This window comes from Argiope bruennichi, chromosome X2 (assembly GCF_947563725.1).
Source record: "Argiope bruennichi chromosome X2, qqArgBrue1.1, whole genome shotgun sequence".
In the NCBI taxonomy this organism is placed as follows: domain Eukaryota; kingdom Metazoa; phylum Arthropoda; class Arachnida; order Araneae; family Araneidae; genus Argiope; species Argiope bruennichi.
In genome coordinates this window covers 66,997,131-67,020,726 of record NC_079163.1, presented here as the reverse complement: position 1 = coordinate 67,020,726, position 23,596 = coordinate 66,997,131, and the positions used below count along the sequence as shown (strand labels likewise).

Sequence of the window (23,596 nt, the reverse complement as noted above, 5' to 3'; positions counted from 1 at the left end):
TGAAGCTAAAAAAATGTACACTAGATTTCTTCGCTGAACTAGAGCTGTTTTGTGGATTTTGCAAATACAGCAAAAGAGCTGCTAATTCTACTTGTCTTTTTTGAAATCGCTCTTCTAAAGCATATAATCATTTCAAACTTATTTCTGTGTTCAAATATTTTAGTTCATTTAACAGAAATTCAAATATACCTTCACTTGTTAATAAATTGTCATCTTGTCGCCCTAAGCCTTCAGCTGCCCCAACTGATAAAATTCGATTTTATTTTCTTTCTTTTTTGAAGAATTGGAATATCCAGGCATTCCGGAAAACCGGTTTTCTTACTTTAAAAACCGGTTTTTTAAAGCCCTCAAACCCTAATCATGCAGTTACGATGACAAGGGTACACAGCTACTCAATTTAATCTATCGGCATGGGCAAGCCACGTTTAACAAATAAACAGTGAAAAAAATCGCCCATTTCTGAATTCCCTTATGATTAAAAAAGAATATTCAACTTTAATAACACCAAACTATAACAGGATTATGTAGATTCAACAGAAGCTAATTTTCATATTCTACAATGCAAAATTTTAAACATTCACGTTATTCGGCTTTAAAATTTAGAATTGCGATATTAGATTTACAAAAATGTTGTAACACCTTCAAAAACTTTTGTAATGCCACTATCAAAATCTAATTGTTTTATTTTTTTATAAGCGAATAAACACGATAATCATCACCCGAGACTGGCGAATACCCAATAAAAGACTGTTAATAAATTCAAAGGTTATCAGGGCTGTCGATTTTACTGGATTAGATTCTTAGAATATTGGAAACATGAACAATGAATGATTCATAGCAAAATGAAAAAGTAATCGAGCTGAACCAACATCAAAAGTTACAAAGAATGTTGTGCTCGAAATTATACGTCCTATGGACCGGCATCACAATAAGTGATATTTAGCGATGGGAAAAAAGTAGGATTTGGATGATCCAGATGGCTGGGCTTAACTTATGAATGAAAAGTTGGTGTGTTTTTTAACCGTAGACAAGTTGGTGGTTCGGTAATGATCCAAACAACCTTTCGGTATAATGGACAAGTGTCTCTGAACTTTACTAGTGGCCACCAAATATCAACATTATATTAAGACCTTGTAGGATAGCATGTTGTCATTTATTAAGCATCGAAGCTATCAGTGGGAAATGCAGCAAGATGTTTCGATTCACACTGCAAATTCCTGGCATAATTCTCAGAACATAAGTTCTCAACTGACAAGCATGCAGGCTATATCTTAACAGAGAATCTCTTTGTCATCATGTGTCATAAAGTTTATAAAAATGGTAAAAAAATATTCTACTGTAAATGAATTATTGCGGATGTATGGTACGAAATTAAGCAACAAATCATGTTCTTGGATCGAAATATATTTATCAATTAATCAACAAGCATGAATGCACAATCAGGTTTTAAATCCTGTTTACTTTCATTTTAATTCATTTTCGACTACACTTTTGAAACAATGTTAATTTTGCTTTTAATTACTTAACAGCTTGCAATTTGCTCAAGTAGAGTAGAGTATAGTTGTACTCTCTAAATGCAAAGATAAAAACGGTATAATATACATATGTTCGTGAGTGAAACAAAGTCAAACATCAAAAGGTCCAAATTCAAAACAAATTGATCAGAGCAAAATTTTATTTGGATTGAGCCTAAGCTGATTTTGTCTATTCCTTTTAAGATAAGATTGCCCAGGCAGAAACAAACGAAATTGCACTGATTGGAATAGTACGAACAGTCTTTTGGATATAGAAATGCTCTGCTTAAATCAAAATCTGCAAATGTTTCACAAGAAGGAAATATCATAAAAATTAATATAAATATCTTCCATAATTCCAAAGCTTAGAAGAATTGTTAAAATAACCTATAACCAACTTTTTTTATTTACTTCATAGAAATTAAAATGTAAAGTTTTATTCTTGGGAGAAGAAAAAAAAAAAAAAAAAAAAAAAAAAAAAAACATTGTTAATACACGTGAAAAAAAAATCGGTAAATTATCAACCATTTTTTTTTATGAGCAGTATTGCCATTATACTGCAAAAGAGTAAAAATATCACTCTTTTTGTGAAGTAAATATTAAAAATTTGTTGCTTGCAGATTATTGAAACTCTTGAATCATCACATACATGACAAAATGTTTCCCCAAAGAGAAAGGTCAAACTGGACGGCAAAATTTTCCATCAACTGAGTTCAAAAGAGGCAGTGAATCCTTCGATTCCGCTTTCAGAATATGAAAGAAATATCACATTTTGAAATGATGCCTCAAGATTTCATATAACAGTAATTTATCCTATCTGCGATCAAATTATGGAACCATATTCAGAAAGAAAAATTCTTTGATATGAAGAAATATACTACATTTTTGTATTCTACGTAACAGCCATTTTCGACATACTTTTTAGCTGGACTAGTTACCCATGGTATTCTGGACCCATGTCCAACAGGTATAAAATGCTAGTTATAATTTTTCATATACAGTTTCTAATTTCGATTAGCTTGTAGATAAAATACGCTTACTGATTAAAAATACACATTAATTCATTTTTCATAATATTTTATTAGCACATATTTGTAGTGTGCTCTAATAATTAAGAAAATTTATTATTAAAATCAGGGATTTATGAAGCTTCTTTTTATGGTCTTAAATACAATAATGCAAATATATTTCATTTATTTATCCAAACAGAGAATAATTTAAATAGCATGCCTTATAAATTCATACAATATAAGATTTTAGTATAATGAATATTTGCTTTCAAGAACTATACAGATATTTGAATAATTCAATACAAAACTTTTAAAACAGCTAATATACATGTGTATTCCACTTACATGTTAAAGCTATACGACTAGACAATAAATCGTTTTAAGAAATAAATCGGCGCATATTTAAATATATTTTCAAGCAACATGTGTTAAAGAAACAATATGTAAAAAATTGTATTTTTAAGCAAGAAACTAGCACCTTAAAAGGCTGCAGTTTCATTCGTAACAATTATATAGTAAAAAAACAGAAAGAAAATATATATATTTTAAATATTTAAAAAACTATAGAATGTGAATATATATATTATACACAGATTATGTCATATTTTCATTGTTATCAATTTAAATTGAGGCAACAACTATAAACAGAAAAATGTTATACAGTCACAGGAGATGATAAATGAGGAGGTGAATTAAGATTACGGGCATTTTTGACTTCTAACTCCCTCTTCTGTTCTTCCTTTTTACGTAAAAGCTGAGCCTTTACTGCTAATAATTCCCTACTACGAATATGAATTGGTTCCTATAAAAAAGAAAGAGTACTCTTACAATTCAAAAATAAATGCATTTTATTATGTTAAAAAATGTACATTATTTATTGCCACTCTGAAAATGGTTTTTAAAAAGTTAAGTTAATATCAGAGAGAATTAAAATGCATTAAAAGTCATGGTATAATTCAGAGTACAATTCTTTCGAACTGAATTTTTTTTTAATTAAATATTTCTTAATTAATATATGAACGCTGACCAATAAACAACATACATTTGGAAAAGTTCAAAAAAAATTTTTTTTTCAGAGAAGCATGGATATGAATGAATGAAAAGGACAGCACCCAGAGAAATAAAACAGTATAGAAATATATAAAGTCATGAACCTCATTAGAAAAATGACAAAGTAATTCCATTTATTTGGTTGGAAAATAAACTGTTCAGTACATTATTCCATTTTTAAGAATACTGTGTAATTGTAATTATATTACAAAATGCTTCTGTCTTTCATAGTCATCATAATATTAAAAAAAATAACTATTTAAATATAAGAAAAACTTGCAATCATAACAACAGGAATGCCAATAGTATTGTTATTCATGTATGAAAAATATGCAAATTTAAAAAAAAGTATCTGAATACATCAGATTAATTGCAACTATTTGTGCATCCTAAAATAAATTACAGCAAATTATTTGATTAAGTCTGCTATTATGCAAGGGTTTTAAACAAGGATTGATATCCCCAATAGAACTATATAAGAATTTTTTAGTGCCACAAAATATTTTTAAAATCAAATAAAGGAAGTTATGAAAACTGTTTAGATTTTTTTAAATGCAGTATATTAATTCATTAACTTTATTTAATTCCGATATCGCGAAGAAAATGCAACCTATAATACGGCAGATACAGCATGATAAAATGGATCTCACCCCCCTCCATCAGATGGAAAATATAAGCATCTGGATAAAAGAATACCACTTTTCAAGCCGTTATATTAAAAAATCAGTAATTTTTAATAACTTTTAATGATGCTAAACACCCTGAAACATATGAATTCGTAGGAGTGATTTCAATTTCATTATGAAAATAATCTACCTTATAAATGGATGGGCAGATGCATTTTGTTAGTTTCATATCAAAACCATAATATTTATATTTTTCAGAGGTAATGTAGTGTAATGATTTAAGCTTATCACATTAATTAGAGTATTCTGCATATTTGAATATATTTGATTAATTATACAATAAAAGTAAAGTTAAAATATATCTGGAAACTTTTTTTAAAATGAATGCATTATAATGCAAATGAATGCAGCCAAAAATGACTGGTTTAAAAATATTTTGAAAAAAAAATGATAAAATAATATATAACATTACATAACATATATTATACACAGTTGAGTCAAATTATTATGATCACCTATTAAATAGCCGGAATAACCTCATCTTATAACCAAAACAACAGTAAAATAAGTAATGGGGCTTGGAGTTAATGAATGTAAGGCAGAGATATGCATTTGCTACCATCACGAAACTCGTGAAGAAAGATTCCTAGGTGGGGGATCTTTCTGTTAGATGTGTCAAATGAGATGTTCCACAGATTTCCACAAAGATTAAGATCTAGGGAATTTGTACGGGGCCTCCGAGATAGCAATAAAATCGATTTATGGGCATGCACACTGACCCTTTCTGCCATTACGACTCGAGAATAAGCGATGGGCCACTCGCTACTGTTGTCAATCAGTTTCCTAATCAATCAGTTACCTCTCGCATGTATTGGATTCTTAAACTTTTTGCGTTTCAGATTCGTGCAAATATTTCTAATTTAACAGTGGAATACAGAGAAGAGAATATGTATTATCTCCGACTTTCACGTAAGTACTTAAAACGATTTGTTTCTCTCTATTAGCAGTATTTTCCGAGTTGCAACTTTTTGATTGCAGGCATACATTAAACTTAAAATTATGTTAGCGTTAGACGGTTATTCATTGTAGCGAGTAGACATTTTGATGATATATATAATTCGGATTTTATATTACCATTTTAGGAATAAATTGTTTGCCATAATTTTCTTTTGCTTTTTATGAAAAACAACTTTCTTTTATGTATTTATTTTAAGTTTTTGTCCAGTGACATTTGAAAATTGTTTACCAATTTTCTTTTAACAATGCATAAAGTTCCGAGTATCTTATATTTTGGAAAATACTGCTTATAAAAAGTAAATTAATTGTTTCAAGTATTCACATGAATGTTAAGGATGGTACTGTATTCTGTCTTTTGAAATTGTATAAATAAACCATTATTTTTGATACACACAACTGATACTTAATATAAGAAGGAATTATTCTATTATTACATAAAATTAACACAATTGTTTTTAATTAGTACTTGTGTCTTAAAAAATCTCAATTGTATTTAATAGAGAAAACTCAATTGCATATAATAAACTTCTTAAATATTACATCTATTAATGATTAATTCTTAAAATTACAACTTAAAACAATTATTAAACATTAAAAATATTTTATGGCATTTCAGTTCATATTACTTTTCTGATGGCAGGCTTTTTATTGTTCTTTTGAGAGAGGGAGTTTATTCAATGGATATATAAATAGAAAAACAGGCATGCAATTCTTGGCTAAAATAAATAATACGGGAAAATACTTTTCAGGAATATTTTGCTAATTTGAACATATAACATTTATTAAAAAAATTAGATTTTTTTTAAAAACAAATTTTTTTATTAATGTAAGATAATTAATTACTCATTAATAAATCTTAATAGAATAAATAAATTTTAAAAGGAAAACAAAAATCTAATGCTGTAGGAGGCAGATTTAGAAGATAATGATAATATTTTGTAGTAGCTTCGTTTGCATTTCTATTGAAAAGAATTAGACAAAAAAAAAAAAAAAAAAAGACTGATGTTCAATTTAAAATAATATGAGCTTTGACTTTCTGGATACACCCTTCATAAGCTGAAGCTTCATTTGCAAAGTGATGCATAAAATTAATATTTCATCCAAAAAAATTAATATTAGATATAACAAGTTTTGTGCCAAAGAAATCTTTATTTGATATTTATAAGCGAAAATTGTCACATCAAACGAAGACATGGTTCAGCGTTTTTAACAAATTTTAAAATATTTAACATTTGTACAAAGTTTTCAAAACTGTTTATATATTTGCCTAGAGAATTCATATTAAGTAAATAATCTTTAAATTATTTTGCATAATCAACTATTTCTGTAAATGTAAATGCTTCAAATTGAATTTGGGATAAAAAAAAAATTTCTTATCATTTTATACTTTTACTACGTTAAAATCTATGTAAAATGATTAAATCAATAAAATTATAAAATAAGTAGACATGTTTTAAAACAACGGCATGAGAAGGAATATAAATAACATGGCAAGAGAAAAGCAACCATCGCTTAGTTTTTCTCAATTTTCGGCTGTTCCAGGCCCACAGGATGTATTTTCATCGCAGGGGACCCGATTTCGAGAGGATCCACCAGGGTACTAACTGGAACTCTTCCTCATGCTTCCCCGAACCATGCATGGACAATTCTGTACACGACATGTAGCATTATCCTGTCCATCATTTGAAGAATATATAGTTTCCATGTAAGGATGTAACTGATAGGCAACTCTGGCTAAGTAAATAACAGTTATTGAGGATGCTTTAAACAGGAATTAACGGAACTAAAGCACGCCAAGAAAACATGCCCCAGACCATCAAACTACATCTTCCATCTTGTTGGCGCCCAAAAATGGTATCTAGAAGGTTGTTTTCTGATGTCTCTCGACACATAAATTAGAGCCCGTCGATTCAATGCAATGGAAAACTAGACACATCAGAAAAAGCAAACTTGTTCCACTGTTCCAGAATCCAATGTTTGTACTGTAATGGAAATGCACATTTCTTTCAATACACGCCTGTAAACATGAGTGCTAAATTCACACATCTGCTGCGAAGGCTAATACTTAATAAAGTATATTGAACCGTTACCCTAGATAGCTTTCTGATGCATCTGCGCCGTTAAGGTATCGACGGTAGCGCGTCGAGCATTTTATGACTTATCCATTACAGCAGCTATTGCTGTAAGAAAAGGTACTCTGAAGCCATCTTTACATGCCTTCCAACAAACAGGTTTCTCAATCTTACCAATGACTAGCCACAAGTGTGTAGTTATTAGAAATAGAAAACAGCCACAGAAAGGCTTAAGCAGAATTAAAAATAAGTTTTAAATTTACAGGTCAGAAAAAAAAGGGGGGGATACTTTTATAGCTCACATAAAATTAAAACTGATGAGATGTCGTGAGAAACATTAAAATTTTATACCTGTGGGCGCATACGAGGATTCCAACGACAGTAATATCCTTTCCATAACTCAATGCATCTTATGCTGGGCACGGCAAAAAGAATATGCTGTTGCTGGTGAGTTGTGTACAATGGATTAATGAAATCACTTTGATTACTGTTAATGAAAGACCACAATGACACTGTTCTGTTCTTCAGATCCTAAAATTAATGAAATAATTAAGTAAAAAGAAAACTATACCAAGAAAATAAAGTAGATCTGTGCATAATGATATAACATTTTGAAAACATTCATTTTGTATATCAAAATACAAAATATACATTAATAAAATACAGAAATATTTTTGAAATACCTCTTTCACTCTTTGGCATTCAGAATTAAAGAGAAACGTTCCAAATAAACAACTGTACAAATGGTCTAAAATTGTTATCAGGAAATGTTCGTTAAACTCGAAAGCATTAGGAAACTAGAAAAGAAAAAAAATTTGAAGGAAATTCGTATGAAAAATTTCTACGAAAATATAACTTCATCTGTTACAGAATATTTTGAAAAATGAAGCATTTAGAAGTTTCACAATTTTATCAAATACTTAGAAAAATTAACTCAACCTAGATAATCATGGATATAGCAACCTGAAGAGTGCTATTTTTAAATAATCAACTCATTACCCGATTTCAACGAGTGCCTATAAAAAAAATACTATTCATTACTTATTAAAGATACATGATTTCTCCATTAGTTATACCATAAGTTGGTCAAACAACTGAATATTCACTATGATTGGTTAATTTAATGAATGAACCTGGAATCAAAAATTCTTCCTGGTCTTAAAGAATAATATGCCAATCAGAGGTCATTGAAGCTATGAAGACACAGTGCTATCAGAGTAAGTATATATTGTAGAAATTTAAAAATACAATAGGAGAACCCATTAAAATTTATTTACAGATAATTATTTTAAAATATTATTTTACTTCAAAACTCAACTTTAGGAAAAGAAATACAAAAATAAAAATATTATTTTACCTCAAAACTCAACTTTAGGAAAAGAAATACAAAAATAAAAATATTATTTTACCTCAAAACTCAACTTTAGGAAGATTTACAAATTATCAAATTTAAACAACAATAAATTTCAAAATCTACATTAAGAAAAAGTGCGGCAATTTCACCAATATATCAAAACAAGTATCCATTTTACAACACTAAAAGTAGAAAAAGTATAAATCGCAAGTTTCTCATATCCTGATTAATTACCATACAACTGAATAAGATGTTACAAAAATTAGGAACCTTTGTACAAACATTCATATATAGACCCATATATTTTCTAGGCATAGAGTTTCTTCTAATTCATAATAATGCAGGTTTCATTAAAAGGAATTCTTAATTTTTAATATTAATTATTTTTTAAATTTCAATACTTATTTCTCCATTGGCCCAACACCTTCAATTGTAAAGTAAAGAATAACTTTTTTTGTCAAACCAAAAAGGAAAAAGAAATGAAAAGATAATGTAAACTGTCAGTCAAAAAAATTAAATTAGCTTTTATATAAGTAACTTTTTCACATTTCTTAATATTGACAAATTACAAACAGTTAATTTGGAAGGATGCATCAATCTGAAATATCAACACAGATGTAGAAAGATAGCAAGACCAAAACATTTTAGAAGAGAACAACAATTTTTTTTCATCATGTATATATTAAAACTGAATCAAAAACTAAATGCTTTAAAAAATAAGTTAATAATTTATTCAGTATAAAAAAAATATTTCAAGAAACTTTCAATACAACTTGTGTATTTTTAATTTTATTTATAATAATTTTTCGAAATCTGAATGAATATGGAATTAATTAAGGAATTCGAATCAACTGATTGTAGAAACAATCCTTGATATAAAGAAAAAACTGTTCATATTTTAATCAAAATATTTTAATATAATAAGCAAATTCTAAAATGTTTATAACTATGCTGCATGGTAGAATCAACCCTCATTAATTGTTTACAATGCAAACATTATCTTAATAACATACAAGAAATAAACAATTTGAAAATTTGATTTAAGAGATATTGATTAGAATCCATCAAATATATGTAAAATGTTACAAACATCAGAAATTTATAAAATCAGTAAATTGGACATAACCGATAAATATAGATTAAAAAATTAATTGCTGAAGATCTTAGGGAGAGAACTAATGTACAGAGAATATACCATTCCCTGACACATGCATTTAGGTAAATTAAACAAAAGAACCACAATCAATCACCAATTCCGTATTAGTTCAGAAAACTTAATTGGTCAATATCAGATAATGCGGACAGATTTTTATCACTATAATTTTAAAATAAGTTTAGAATCTGAACAAAAAAAATTATCTAAATTTTTACAATTTTAAAAATTAATGAGCTAGAATTCACTTGCATCTCGAATGTCATGCCCTTGTCTCTCTATTGAAGATGCTATTGCTCCCCCTATCATGGCAAAAAATATCATGTGGGGAAAATTTACTTTGAAAAGAAACTTGAGATTTTTTTATTGTTGGTAACTTTTATTACTTTTCTTTATTTCTCCAGAGACATTATGAGATTTACTATTCACACCTCAATAACTCTCCTGGAGGATGTTAAATAAAAAAGTGTCAGTACCACAGCCCCAACATTTTTGAAGACAGATGATATTAATGCATTTGGTCGATCAGGGTAACTACAGAGACTTTTTAGTCAGAGAAAATTTCCCTGACTAAATTTACATTTCCCTGATTAACAGTTACTAATTGTATTAAGTTTCCAGGCTTTCACCCTCTACAAAATCACAAAATGTGTACAATATACATAATAAAAATAATTTTACCAATTATTTAATATGATATATACATACATAATGAAAAAAAATCCATTAAAACAATACATTTATATTTCTTATAGATAAAAAATTTTGGAAATTGCACAAGAATTCTAAGAAACATTAAAACTACTCTTTGCAGCACAATGTAAATTATATTAATCACACAGGCTATTATTATCTTTGCTCAAAACTTTAAAATAGTTCAATAATTAATTAGTGCTTCCTGCATGAGTACTAACTAAAATGTTGCAGCATAAATATAAAATAAGTATAATTATACTTATGTAATATATATTTTAACAAAGATTTAAATAAGAAAAATTGCAAAAATATTACTTTAATTTTATTTTTTTAAATCATAAAAAATTAAATGCTCTTATCAAAAATTTATGCTTTTATAAATGAACATAAGATTTTTAATTCAATTTATTATTATAAGTAATTCTAGAGAGAAGATACTAATTTTTAAATAATAATTCAAGTTACAAATAGCTTGACTATTACAATTAAATTGAAAAAAATTATAACTAGTAATGAACTAATTATTAATTTCAAAACTGAAATATTAATTATTAAAATACTAATAAAACATTTTGTTCAAAACAACCTCTCCTAATTTAAGTGAACTAAAAAGTTATAAAATTTCTTTTGCAAAAGTTTGAGGCTAGCAATTTTTTCCTTAACTCTCTGTATCAGCTACCTCAAGAATTTTAAACTGTTTTGCTATTAATTCTTTAAAATACTCTGCTTCTCTTTTTCTTTTCAAATTTTCACTAAATTTCTCTTTTCGTTTCTTCACTATACTATTCGTTTTTGACTCATGAATTTCTCACTTTTAAAATCAATTGTTTTGACAATTCAACCTATTCCACCATTTTTTTTTAAATATGAATCAAAGCGAAAATCACTACTTCATTTGAGGGAGAAGAAAACTTAGGCTTCGGACGTAGAAAAATGATAGCGTGAAATCTTCGATTAGTGCAAAATGCTCTCGTTGATATTTCTCTTGATTTTTAGATATTTTTATGAACTTCTTTTATTTTTTCAGATCGATAAAATTCCTCTTTTCCCTGATTTACCAGTTCTATGACCACCCTGTCGAATGAATAACAGTTAATCATTAAAAAAAATCGATCTAGAGAATGTCCATCATGCTTCTGGAAGAAAAAAGTTGAACCTAACTGGAAAAAGATTACAATTGCAATAGGTCATTTCACGAATTGCTGACCCATTTTATCAAATGAATACATTGATAAAAATTACATGCAAAAAAAAAAAATCCCAATATATTTAGAATTATTAAAAATTATATGTGCACTACAGAAGTTCAGAATAGGCTTCAAAGTCGCATGATAAAGCATAGTAGTAGGTTAAAAAATAAGATTTGTATCACATATTAAAAACGCTTTTTAAAATGTATTCAAAAAATCAATTTCAACTTCATTAATATCATTACGACCTACTATCACTATTAGCTGATATATCATATTTTTCCAATAAAACATAATAAGCTTCCCCATTTGTGGTCATGTCTGTTTTGTTACATCATATTTATTACAATTTAAAATGCCCCCTTTTTATAATGTGAAATGCCCCATTGGTTATCTGGAAATGGATGAACACCTGCACTATCTACTTGTAAATATTTAAAAAAATAAAATATATAATATTAACATTTATATTATTTTACCATATAAATGACATATAACTGAGATTAAAGTAGTAAGAAAAATCTTAATATAATGTTTAAAGGAAGTTACTGAGATATATAATAGAATTAGATTTTTAATTTGAACGTCAAATATAATTTCTATGCTTGAACTGAACTTGGTTAAGTTTAAAATAGTGCCAATTAAGGAAACAGAGTTATATTATTTCAATATATCTTTTTCAGCAGTGGGGGTAATTATTTCTTTTGAAAACGTGCAAACTATAACAAAGGGGAAAAACATTTATCTACAAAAATATTTTTAAACCCAGTTCGCATAATGTACTTTTCAACTAGAAGATAAAAGATCTGGAGAAAATGTTAGGGAATCATTATACAACTAGCCTATTTCGGATGGAATGTGCCCCTTTTCTGTTGGGCAGACCATGACCCCTTGTGGGGCGGACACGAACAACACTCCTGTTAAGAACCTAAAAACTTACCAGGGATAATTAAGATAAATGTTTCCCTATCTGAGATAATAAAAATTAAAGAAGTTTGAACGTTTTTAAAGTCTCAGCTAGCTTCGTATAGCCTATATTTCATACTGCTACTTCGGAATAACCATTTCCTGTATTTCAATATACGACGGTGTATATCTCTGAAGAAAAGAGAAAATGTCATTGAGCGTTATCTTAACATATATTCACGTCCTTGGATCTACCTTGCGCTGGATTCTTTTCCCGAATTCTCTTTCGCCATGATATATTTAATGAACAAAGCTTTACGACTATACTTTCGTTTTATTGTATTTAACATCTGGGAAAAGAAAAAAAATTTAAAAAAACATATTTTAAATTTCCTTGCATTTCTCAAAAAAAAAAAAAAAAAAAAAAAAAAAAAATTAAACACTTTTTAAAGACTTTCTTTACAAAATTGAGCACTTTTAAAGTACTTTAAGATGGTTTCCAAATCTAAGCACTTTTAATGATGCTATGCATCCTAATTAAGCGTGCAAGATTAAGCAGTTTTAAACCAGTGTTATGATACAAAGCTGAAGTATATTATTAATATGCTCCTTATACAATTTTTATTTACAATACTTATTCATATATTAAATTATTTTGTAAATAAATTATTAAAAACTTTTGAATTAAAAAGCAACAACATAAAAGTTAAAAGTGCTTTTAGGCAACAAAATTACATAATACAATTTACTGACATAAATTTCAACTATAAAATGCATATATTAGGAAAATCTGAAACAAATTATAAATAACTAACTTACCTTGCGAGTCATTTGCCACACACAATCAATAAACTGTACAAACACTGGTGAACGATCTGCATCTGAATGTTTGTCATCTCCATGGCCAATACGCTTCAATTAAAAAACTCGATTAGTACAGAAAATTATCAATTATTATCAAATTATGTATTAAAATATAATTATTTTTTAATTTAAAGTATTTAATAAAAAGCCATTCATTTTATTATCAATAAAAATTTAGGTGATAGCTTAATTTTAATGATACATTAACATATTCATAACTTTTAAAAGTTATGAATATGTTAATAACATAATTACAAGAAAATTTTGCCTTTTATTGCAGAAAAGGATAAAGACGAGAACAAATGTTTTCATATTATCAACATCATTTTAGTGTTTACTTCACAGTTTTTCTTCTGATAAATTCTGCATTTACAAAAAAATATATCAGAAAATTGAGTTTCGTTATAAATTTGTTATTCCAAAACATTAAGCCTTAGTATTCTTCAGTCTGCTGTCTCCAACAGGTATAATAATAATCCTTTATACTCAATTTCAAACTCAGAACAAACAACCTAAAGAGATTACAATTGTTTTAAACATTATGATGATCAATGAGTTAAGCTGCTATGTAAAATATAATTATATTTTCAACTCGTTCATTAATGTAATTTAATTTTAGTTTCTCATCATTATAGATTATTTAATTAAATTTAAAGAAGTTGGATTCACTGTCCTTTTCAATTACAGTCTCCCACTAAAATAAATGCTTATTTCAGAAAACAAATTATTAATTAATAGTATCAACTTGAATATCATCTCAGACAGTGTTTCTACAAGTTAAGTCATACAAAACACATTGGTTCAAGGAAAAATTCCTTGAAACTCTTCTTAACACATGTCATTATAAATCATGCAAATGAAAAGTTGTACAACCTGTTAAGAAATATTTAAAAAAAAAAAAAAAAAAAAAAAGCCAGAAAACTAATTTCTGATTTTCCTCTTGTTTTCAGACTTTCAATCTGATTCTACAATATGTTTTCAAAATCTCTCAGACATTAAAATTTCAATTTACAATCTTCAACAAATGAGACATAACAATTGTAACTTTTCTTTTTTCGTTTAATACAGGAAAGGTGTAAGAACAAAAATCCGCACCACACTCTAAAATAGTTACTCTGTTAAATCACGACCTCCGTAATACAAGGCCTCACAACTAGTTTGTGACGTCACACAATTAGGATGATTGCCAGCCGTGAGCAGAATCCTGCTTTCTTCCTTGATGTGTAGGTATATTTTAAATTCACTTAAAAATAACTTACTATTCCTAATATTAAGACATGAATCTTGCATAAAATTCAAGATTTATTTTTTCCCGTGTGAATAAAAGAAACGGCATGATAGAAAATCTTAAAAGTCCTCTATAGCGTATTGACCATTTAATAACATTCAAACTTTCGAAGATGTGAATTTATTAGATATATACATTGAGGTATTGTTAGTTTTCTTGTTTTAATAGTTTTTTTTATTTTATTAAAAGCTGTTAAAAATCGTTTTATTTTTTCCTTGAAAATATTTTTAAAGCTTGAAATTAAATTAATCATTAAGACTTTTTAAAGCTTAATGATTTTAAAGCTTTCAAATAAAACATTAATGTATTTAATATCAGATTTAAATTTTACACCAACTAATTCTGTTGATAAAAAAGAATTACTTTCACACCTTGTTTTTTCACATTAAGAATTGTTTTCATTTAATATATTAGTAATTCATACAATTTAATAAACTAGCTTTTATTACATCTGATTTCACATTTCAATGCACTTATACTTAATCTGAAGTAACAGTAAAGGATAACACAAATAAAAAATCACACACTATTTGATTCATAACATTTTATTTTCAGAGACAATAACAAAATACATTTTGTTTCTTAACTTTATTATAAATTTCATACAGACAAATGAAAATAATTATAATATTAAATAAAGTTAAAATACAAATTTATAAATAAAAGTTAATAACAATATTAAAAGAAACAATTGTGATAAAAGTCAATTAACAATTTATACTGATATTACTTGTTATGCTTGAAAATTTAATATTAAATATTTTTATCATCCCTCCTCTTTTTCAAGTTAGTAATTTTTAATTTTTTTTTTTTCCTTTCTTTTTTCTGCTTTCTTTACAGCTAGGTTTTTTTTCTGAACTAAAGCTTTAGCTAAATTATCATTTTTTTTCTTATCATAATTATTTAAAAATATATTTGTGGAGCACCAAACTTTCCAGATAATGGAATTAAACTGATGACCTTCATCACATGCTCCACTATCACAGAATTCATTTTCTTCTAGAATAGAATATGTAAGGCAAGAAACTATTTTTCTTTGATCGTGAAGTTTTAGGAATTCAGACTCATATTCGTCGCATATTTTTTTAAATACTGTAAAATTATAGAGCACTGCATTTAAAATATGTTCTTGCGGGAAAGAAAGTTTACCCCCATTTTCTAAACCTATATGAGCATGCAATTCATATTGTTTTACAACTATATCTAACTTTTTTACATAATATTTTAGAACAAAATATAAATTTAATTTGCTACAATCTATAGTCATGATATATATAATAAAAAATTAAGTTTTATTATTCATTAGATGATTTTAAACTTTTTTTATAAGAGTATAATAACAGTAAATCACTTAAGTACTTTGTAAGATTTTGGTGATAATTATTACATATTTCTAAAAAAAACTTATCTTTTATACTCCATTGGTACTTGAATAAGTTCTCCTGTACTGGTATTAAACGCTTCTCTAACAGTTAAAAACTGATTTTCTGGAAAATGTTTAGCACAGACCTACATATATGAAACAAATATTAGGCTTAAGTCAAATTTAAAAAAAATATATATGAAGTATAATTAAAAAGATACAGAAACAAAACATTTTAAATATTAAGAACAAATTTTAAAAAAAAGACTATGAGAAGTAACAATAAAACAAAGAAATTTTTTATTTAGCTCAAGCAAACAATACCAAAGTAATTGGAAGCATAAGCAACTAAATGTAGAGAAAACAAAATGACAGAAATGGAAGTTATACATAATTTTAAATGTTTCACAGTTCAAGAGAATTAATTAACTAAATATTGTACAAAAAAGAATGAAACTTACCTTACTATATTTAGTTGGCACGAAATTGTCCCGCTTTATTGCAGAGATCCATGCTCTTCTAGTGTTTTCATTTCTTGGAAACGAAAGTACTGAAATATTGGGGCTATTTTTCGTGTAAATACTTTTACAATTAGGAACACAGCACGCACTAGGCATCTTTATTACAATAAATTAAAATTAATATGAAAAAAGATCAGAAAACTTTTAAATAAAACCAGTAACACAATACCCGCACTTCGCTACGCCAACATCTACCGTGACTAACCGCACTCTTTTACACCAGCTGCCTTTTGAAAATTCATCCTAACTCGTGACGTCACGGGCTGAACGCGTTGGGAGTTGTGAGGCCTTGTATTACGGAGGTCGTGGTTAAATACATTCATTTCTACATGTAAACGATCCAGTCTGGAAAGCGCCGCATGACAAGATTTCTTTGTAATAATGAAAGAATAGAATTTCTAATGAAAAACCTACACTAACCAAAACATGCATCTTCGGACTACTTACTTGGGAAAATTTATGACCAAAACTTATCCACTCTTTTTCAATAAGCACTTCAAAGCCCTTTAATGTCCGATAATAGGGGTCCAGCATCAGCATAGCTAGACTTGTCAACTATATTAAAAAAAATTGCCATACGAATTAGTCCTAGACCATGACTTTTTTTATAAAACAATTTTTATGCAATTTCAATAAAATAAATTTCAAAATTCAAAAGTAAAATGAAAAACATACTTGGGAAGTTCTGTCCCAACCATCACTACAATGTACTACAACTGATGTTTTGTTGCTTTCTACTTTATGCGCTATACGCAAAGCTCCAGTCATAATAAAACGTATGTGTTCAAGCCAATGTGTTGAATCAATGCTCGACAACAGGTGATTTTCATCAATGGATGGAAAACAAACTTCTTTAAGCTTCCGTAAACTTTCTCTCATAACATGAATATTATGAATGTCTAAGAAAATTAATTCAGCATTTTGATATGCATCCTCACTTTCATACCCACCACCTCGAGCCTACAGAAAATAAACAAAAGAAATTTCTAAAATTATGCATCAGTGTAACATATGTTTATCACAAAAAAAATCACCCATCAATACACACGATACAAGGTTTTAATAAGTAATTCAGATTTTCTAAGAGATTAAATGTGCTGAATTTCTAAGAAAAACAGTAAATAAATAATAACAGTAAATTTCAGTACAATAAATACATTCTGCATATTGAACTACATATAATTTTCAAATGTTATATAAAAATTTCTTAACAATGAGTTGCAAAAAGAAAAGGAGGGAGAACTGAAAGCAATATAAATCCTGAAAATTTGTAATAAAATATCTGGTGGTAAATATTTTAATTTAGCTTTACAATGATATGTACAACAATAGTGTCATCTGACTTTTCACATAAGAAACATTTCTTCCTAAATCAGAATTTTGCCAACATAACATTTAATTGGCTACATAAAAGAAAATAAATTGTACCCCCAGAGTAGACAAAATTTTAAGCATTAAACTTCCATTTCAAATATCACACTTATTTTATCACTTTTATTATTTACACAATCAAAGTAGAATAATAAATACCAACCATAATGAACAACTAGCAAATCAATAGATATAAGTAAATACAAAATTAAAAGCTTACCGATTATACAGACTTTAAATTATAATAATTATAGTTTTATCACAAGACAATTTACTTAATAATTCTAAATGTATTAGTTTATAACTTTCGCAGTTAAAAATTGCGCACATTAACATCAACCAATTAAAAACTATTATACATTACTTCTGAATTATTAAAATTAAAATAAAATTATGGTCTACAAAAACCTAGATTAAAATATGAGTTACATACCTAGATTCCTATCAAATAAATCAAAATATACTTATATTTCACAACTGTAGCCCAATATAATTCAGAAAAAAGATGGAACAAAAGCAATGTCTTGATTTAAAAACTGAATGGCATTCGTACAGCTTACTTTATTTGCAACTGCATTGACACTGGGACGAGCATCCATAATGAATATCTTATGTGACTGGGCATTTGCATCCATAATCATCTGAATGTATCTTTCATCTTCCTTACACCGCTTTGAGCTAACTCCAACCAAAGGCTGGCTACATCTAGTAATACTAGCTTGACTTTCAGGATGAATCCAAGATAATACCTATAAAAAAAAGAATGAATGAAAATACAGATAAAAGGAAATACTGAGCATGGCATTTCACACTTGAAAAGTCAACTAGTAAAAGTATTTGGACTTTTCTATGCAAAGAATTAGAAATTAATATGAATATATGGTTAAGGAAGTACATTATTAAAACAAGAAAGAATGTCAGAAATAGTAAAACGAAACATTAAAAGAATGAAAAGTCCAAAATGTTACAATGTTGCAAGCAGTATCACCAATTTTACTGAAGTTCATTTTTGCAAAACAAAGATCTATCATAATGTCCACTGTTATAAGGAATGATTCCCTCCCCCTCAAGAAATATACTCGAATTAACAAGCTATCAAATTGCTCATTCACAAGTTTTATGCCGCTCTTGGTTCTTAATTTCTTTTAACTTATTAATTAGATTTTCCTATATAACTTTGAATTGAGAAAATATATAAAATACATCATTATTTTTTTTATGAAAAACATGCTAGAAAAACAATTCACCAATACTATGAAATAGTTTGCACTGTCAAATGATTCAAGTTGAATAGAACCTTAAGAATGCCAAAACTTTGATTTATGTTTACATTAGGATCAGCTTTTCCTGTTATCTCACTTATATTATAAATTTCACACTAAAATTATTTTTATCAGCAATATCAATATTTTAATTTAAGCATACACATAGGATTTATATGACAATCTGTTACGCCAATTCCCATTGTTACTAGTAGATAAAATAGGAAAATAACAGAATTATACATTGGTTCTAAATATCTTTATATTGCTCATTTTTATATATGTTGCAGCAACTTATCCCAATAAAATATCAACACGCAATTATTATCCGCTACAATTTTAAAGTCCTTATCTATTAAGCATGTTACAGATAAATTTTAGTTGAGAAACATAACTCACACTGGTAAATTTATAAGATTATGATGCTTTGTACTCAAGAGTTTTTGCTCCAACATTTCCAACCTCTTTACACAAAATTTTAGAATCATTAATAAACTAAATAAATATCCTTTATTTCGGGTATTACTCTTCATTACCATATTTGATATCATTAGCAATCTTAAAGATATTATTTTTATCTTAAATTCTTGAAACTGATTATATGTATTAGCTGAAACAGCAAACATGCAATTTCACAGAAATAGAAATTTCAGTAGTCAGTGTAAATACAGAACAATACTTATAGTTACTGTCAGGCAGTACATAATGAATTTTATACAGATTTAGATTAAATGGGTTTGGATTTCAAACAATATAACAAGCAGAAGCTTTTCATTTGATTTACATAACATTTGACAATACTAAAAGGTATATTTCTCAATACTAATCACATATAATTGACATGGAGCAGAATAATTAATCATTAAATATATAAATATATTAATATGCAATAATAATTAGATATTGATAGAATTCTATGAATTTGTGGGCTATATATGTGTATTTAACACATAATAAGTACTTCATTAATTTTAAGTCAGTATTTACTTAAAATTACTTGAATTTGACAAAATTATCATTGAGCAATTGTTTAAAGAATAATAATCTTAATAACATTTGAAAAGTTTGCATACAAGTAGAATAAATATGAACGCTTATTTTCTAGAACATATTAAACGATGCATTCGTTAATAGACGCAGTATATAGTGCATTTGCCGATTATATATAAGCATTTAGCATTTAATAAGGGTATACGAAATAATTGCAAAATTTCTATAGACGGAAACAAAAATTTGTAATGTAAATCTGACATTCTATGTACGAAACAGACAGAAAAAAAAAACTATAATATTTTGAAAATTAATGTCGTCTACAATTGCCTTTTTAATATATTTTTTAAAAATAGGCAAAAATTTCGACTTCTAGACAAATACATATAAAACATTATTTTTCTTATTACTTACATTTGTATACTGCATTATAATTTTTAGAGGAAACCTCACAAAAAAGAAAAAAATTTTACAGGAAAAATACTAAAAAGCAAAATTTTATTACATTTATTATTGAATATATTTTGGAGATCAATTGCCAACATATAAACTTTAGACTTTTTAAATTATGTCAATCAAGTAGGTTGCAACTAAAAACATTATGCAAATGTTTTTCTTCTATTCAGAATTGTGGACTTCATCTGCTCAAGTAATTTTTTTATGTCAAATTGTGTAAATTATTTTATCAATTTGAAGCGATGTCTATATCTACAATAAACGAAGTTACACAACACTGAAATCAGCCAAATAAGCATTGCCACTTCCTACAAGCACTGATCAGCTAAAAACCCTGTGTGAACATGATAAATGTATTTTCAGCTGTCAACCCAGTCGGCAAAAACTACAGCATGTGAGAATACCCTTAATATAAGAAATAGCATCAAAACCTAATTCTACTGCATCTTTTTGATTTCTAGTTTTATTGTTGATATCACATTGTTCAATCTTTTTAGATTTTTAATACCAAAATAAAAATTTCTTTCCTTTTGCTCTAGGATATTTATCTTTTTCATTTTAGCGTTTTCGATTTTGGAATCCTTCCAATTCCTTCACTCAGAATCCTAATGAAGCTAGAGAACACTTTGCTATCATATATTATTTTAAAATAAAATCATGGGTATGGATTTTGAGAACAATGCATTTATTTCTTTAAAAATTTGAAAGGTCGAATAATAAAATATTATAGAGTACTTAGGAATATTAAATACATTCAACTACATCATTAAAAGCTCACAAAAGGAATGTGTTGGAGTGAAGCGAGAAACGTATCACAAAGAAATACATTCACCAGAAAAATAGTTCGCTAGCTACAACCCCCCACCCCCCCCCCCCCAAATTATTTTAAAAAATGAAGAATGTTCTTCAACTTAATGCTATCAATTCCATTTTCAATAACTTTCGTTTTATCAGCACCTAGAATCTTGCTTCACAATGATGAGAAAAAAATATGTTAAAAGAGTTCTAAAAATTATATTTTAATAATGAAGTTTTAATTTTTAAGAATCTGAACAAAATAAGGAAAAGCTATATAAATGTCTATTATAATGCTCTTTATAGGTCATGTATCAGTTAACGTCACTGCAGAACAAAACATTTTATTGGTTTCAATGCATCATTTTATATTATAACCATTAATTACATCAACGTTCATCAAGATGGTTTATATACAAATCTAGATAGAGCTGCTGGGCATTAACAGATTAAATAATTTAAGCGATAATAAGACATTCATATCATTGTTATAAATATATTATCTCAATGAGTTTGGTTACTTACAGGAATGCGTCCTCTACTACGAAAATTTGCAACAGCTCTTAGATCTTCATCCGTTGCAGCTGCAGGCACAGCTAACTGAAAAAAAAAAATTGCATAATTATAATGAAGGTTGAATAAAATAATTTCAAATATTAGTATTTTTGGATTGTTTTTAGGATAAACACGATCGAAAATTTTCTTTACTCAACCAAGGAATAAACATGCACAAAATTTTTCATGATACAGCTGATAATAAAATTAAACATTTTACATATGCTATCTCTTTTCAGATGAAAAGTTTTGCACCCCAAATGTTTTTATGAAAATGAAGCATTAATTAATAATAACCAAGAGAAAATTCAATAAAAATTGATGCTTAGTAAACTTTAAATCTTTTAACTTGCAATGACCCTTTTTTACGTTATTTTGATTTACTTAGAATTTTTGACAAGCCAATAGCTTTTTTACCCCACAATTTAAGAATCTGTTACAGAGCAGCACAAAACAAATTTCAGTAAAACGTTCATTTTTTTTAATTATTGAAATTCTGCAAAAGTTGAAAATTAATTACAGATCATATCAATATAAAGTATAAAAAACTAATGTTAATTAATCATTACTAAAATAATATATGTGCAAAAACAAGTTTTCAACTTAGTGTGTTTGCATTGAAAAAAAAAATCATAAATTGGAATATTCCTGAAGAAATTATTTTCTGAATTAATGCATAGTTTAGAAAGGAATCTCATGCACACACACACACACACAAAAATTATAATTCCCTCGCTTTGAAGAAATTTTTTTAAAAAAAGCATTTTTCAGTTATTTTTTAAAAGTAAACTTCTAGTCTTTCTATCCAAGCAGTAAAAATATATTTATATATACAATCCAATATCTGAAGAATTTCAAGCATGAAAACTGATCGACTAATTTTTCAAATAGCAGTAAATAAATAGATGGAATCAGTTTTTGGACACATGATATAGAAAGATTCAAAATTTAACAAATGTGAATATCTTATTTTTCACAAAAATATATCAGAATATCATAAATTAAATATCAAATCCAAATTTACAATGATTAAGAGAAATACATAGGCATTTTGGGGGGCCAGAACCACATGATAATCACAATAGCAGTACATTTTTGAAGCAGACATCAACAACATCCTATATAACACTAATGCAATACAATATAAAAACTACTAAAATGAGCCACATTTTTACTACATGTAATAATATGTACGATGTCAATAAATACACAAACAATTACATCATTAAATAAACTGGATATCGTATAATGTTTTACAAGCTCACATTTTGATTATGTGCGAAAGCTCATTAGTAAAAACAATCCATTATAATATGCTTTTATAAACGTATATATAACGTAAAAATAATAAAAATAAAAACATCTTACAATGGCTGGATATGTATCACAAAGTTCATAGTGCTCATTTATCTTCGTAATCTTCCAGCTTTCTGTAGGCAGTCCCTAGAAAGGAAAAAAACATTTTTTTTTTTTTTTTTTTTTTTGTATTCATTCAACAAAATAAAAAAATTTTAGTCATGATTATTTATCATTCTCACTCAAT

At 27.3% G+C, this 23,596-nt stretch overlaps 2 protein-coding genes across 2 annotated transcripts in view; one reads left to right on the top strand and one right to left on the bottom strand.

The window, feature by feature from the left end:
- LOC129959982 (nephrocystin-1-like) overlaps positions 1 to 3,665 on the top strand; it is a 55,276-nt gene extending 51,611 nt beyond the window's left edge. Inside the window, exon 24 of the mRNA XM_056072942.1 lies at positions 3,601 to 3,665. Coding sequence (XP_055928917.1) covers positions 3,601 to 3,624 — 24 coding nt within the window. The 3' untranslated portion in view covers positions 3,625 to 3,665. The remainder of the gene's footprint in view (positions 1 to 3,600) is intronic.
- LOC129959980 (myotubularin-related protein 2-like) overlaps positions 2,652 to 23,596 on the bottom strand; it is a 35,072-nt gene continuing 14,127 nt past the window's right edge. Inside the window, exons 5-13 of the mRNA XM_056072935.1 lie at positions 23,422 to 23,496; positions 22,024 to 22,098; positions 18,556 to 18,744; positions 17,300 to 17,584; positions 17,072 to 17,179; positions 13,408 to 13,500; positions 7,973 to 8,086; positions 7,641 to 7,820; positions 2,652 to 3,326 (exon numbers count right to left, since the gene is read on the bottom strand). Of these exons, the coding sequence (XP_055928910.1) occupies positions 3,180 to 3,326; positions 7,641 to 7,820; positions 7,973 to 8,086; positions 13,408 to 13,500; positions 17,072 to 17,179; positions 17,300 to 17,584; positions 18,556 to 18,744; positions 22,024 to 22,098; positions 23,422 to 23,496 (1,266 nt within the window). The 3' untranslated portion in view covers positions 2,652 to 3,179. The remainder of the gene's footprint in view (positions 3,327 to 7,640; positions 7,821 to 7,972; positions 8,087 to 13,407; positions 13,501 to 17,071; positions 17,180 to 17,299; positions 17,585 to 18,555; positions 18,745 to 22,023; positions 22,099 to 23,421; positions 23,497 to 23,596) is intronic.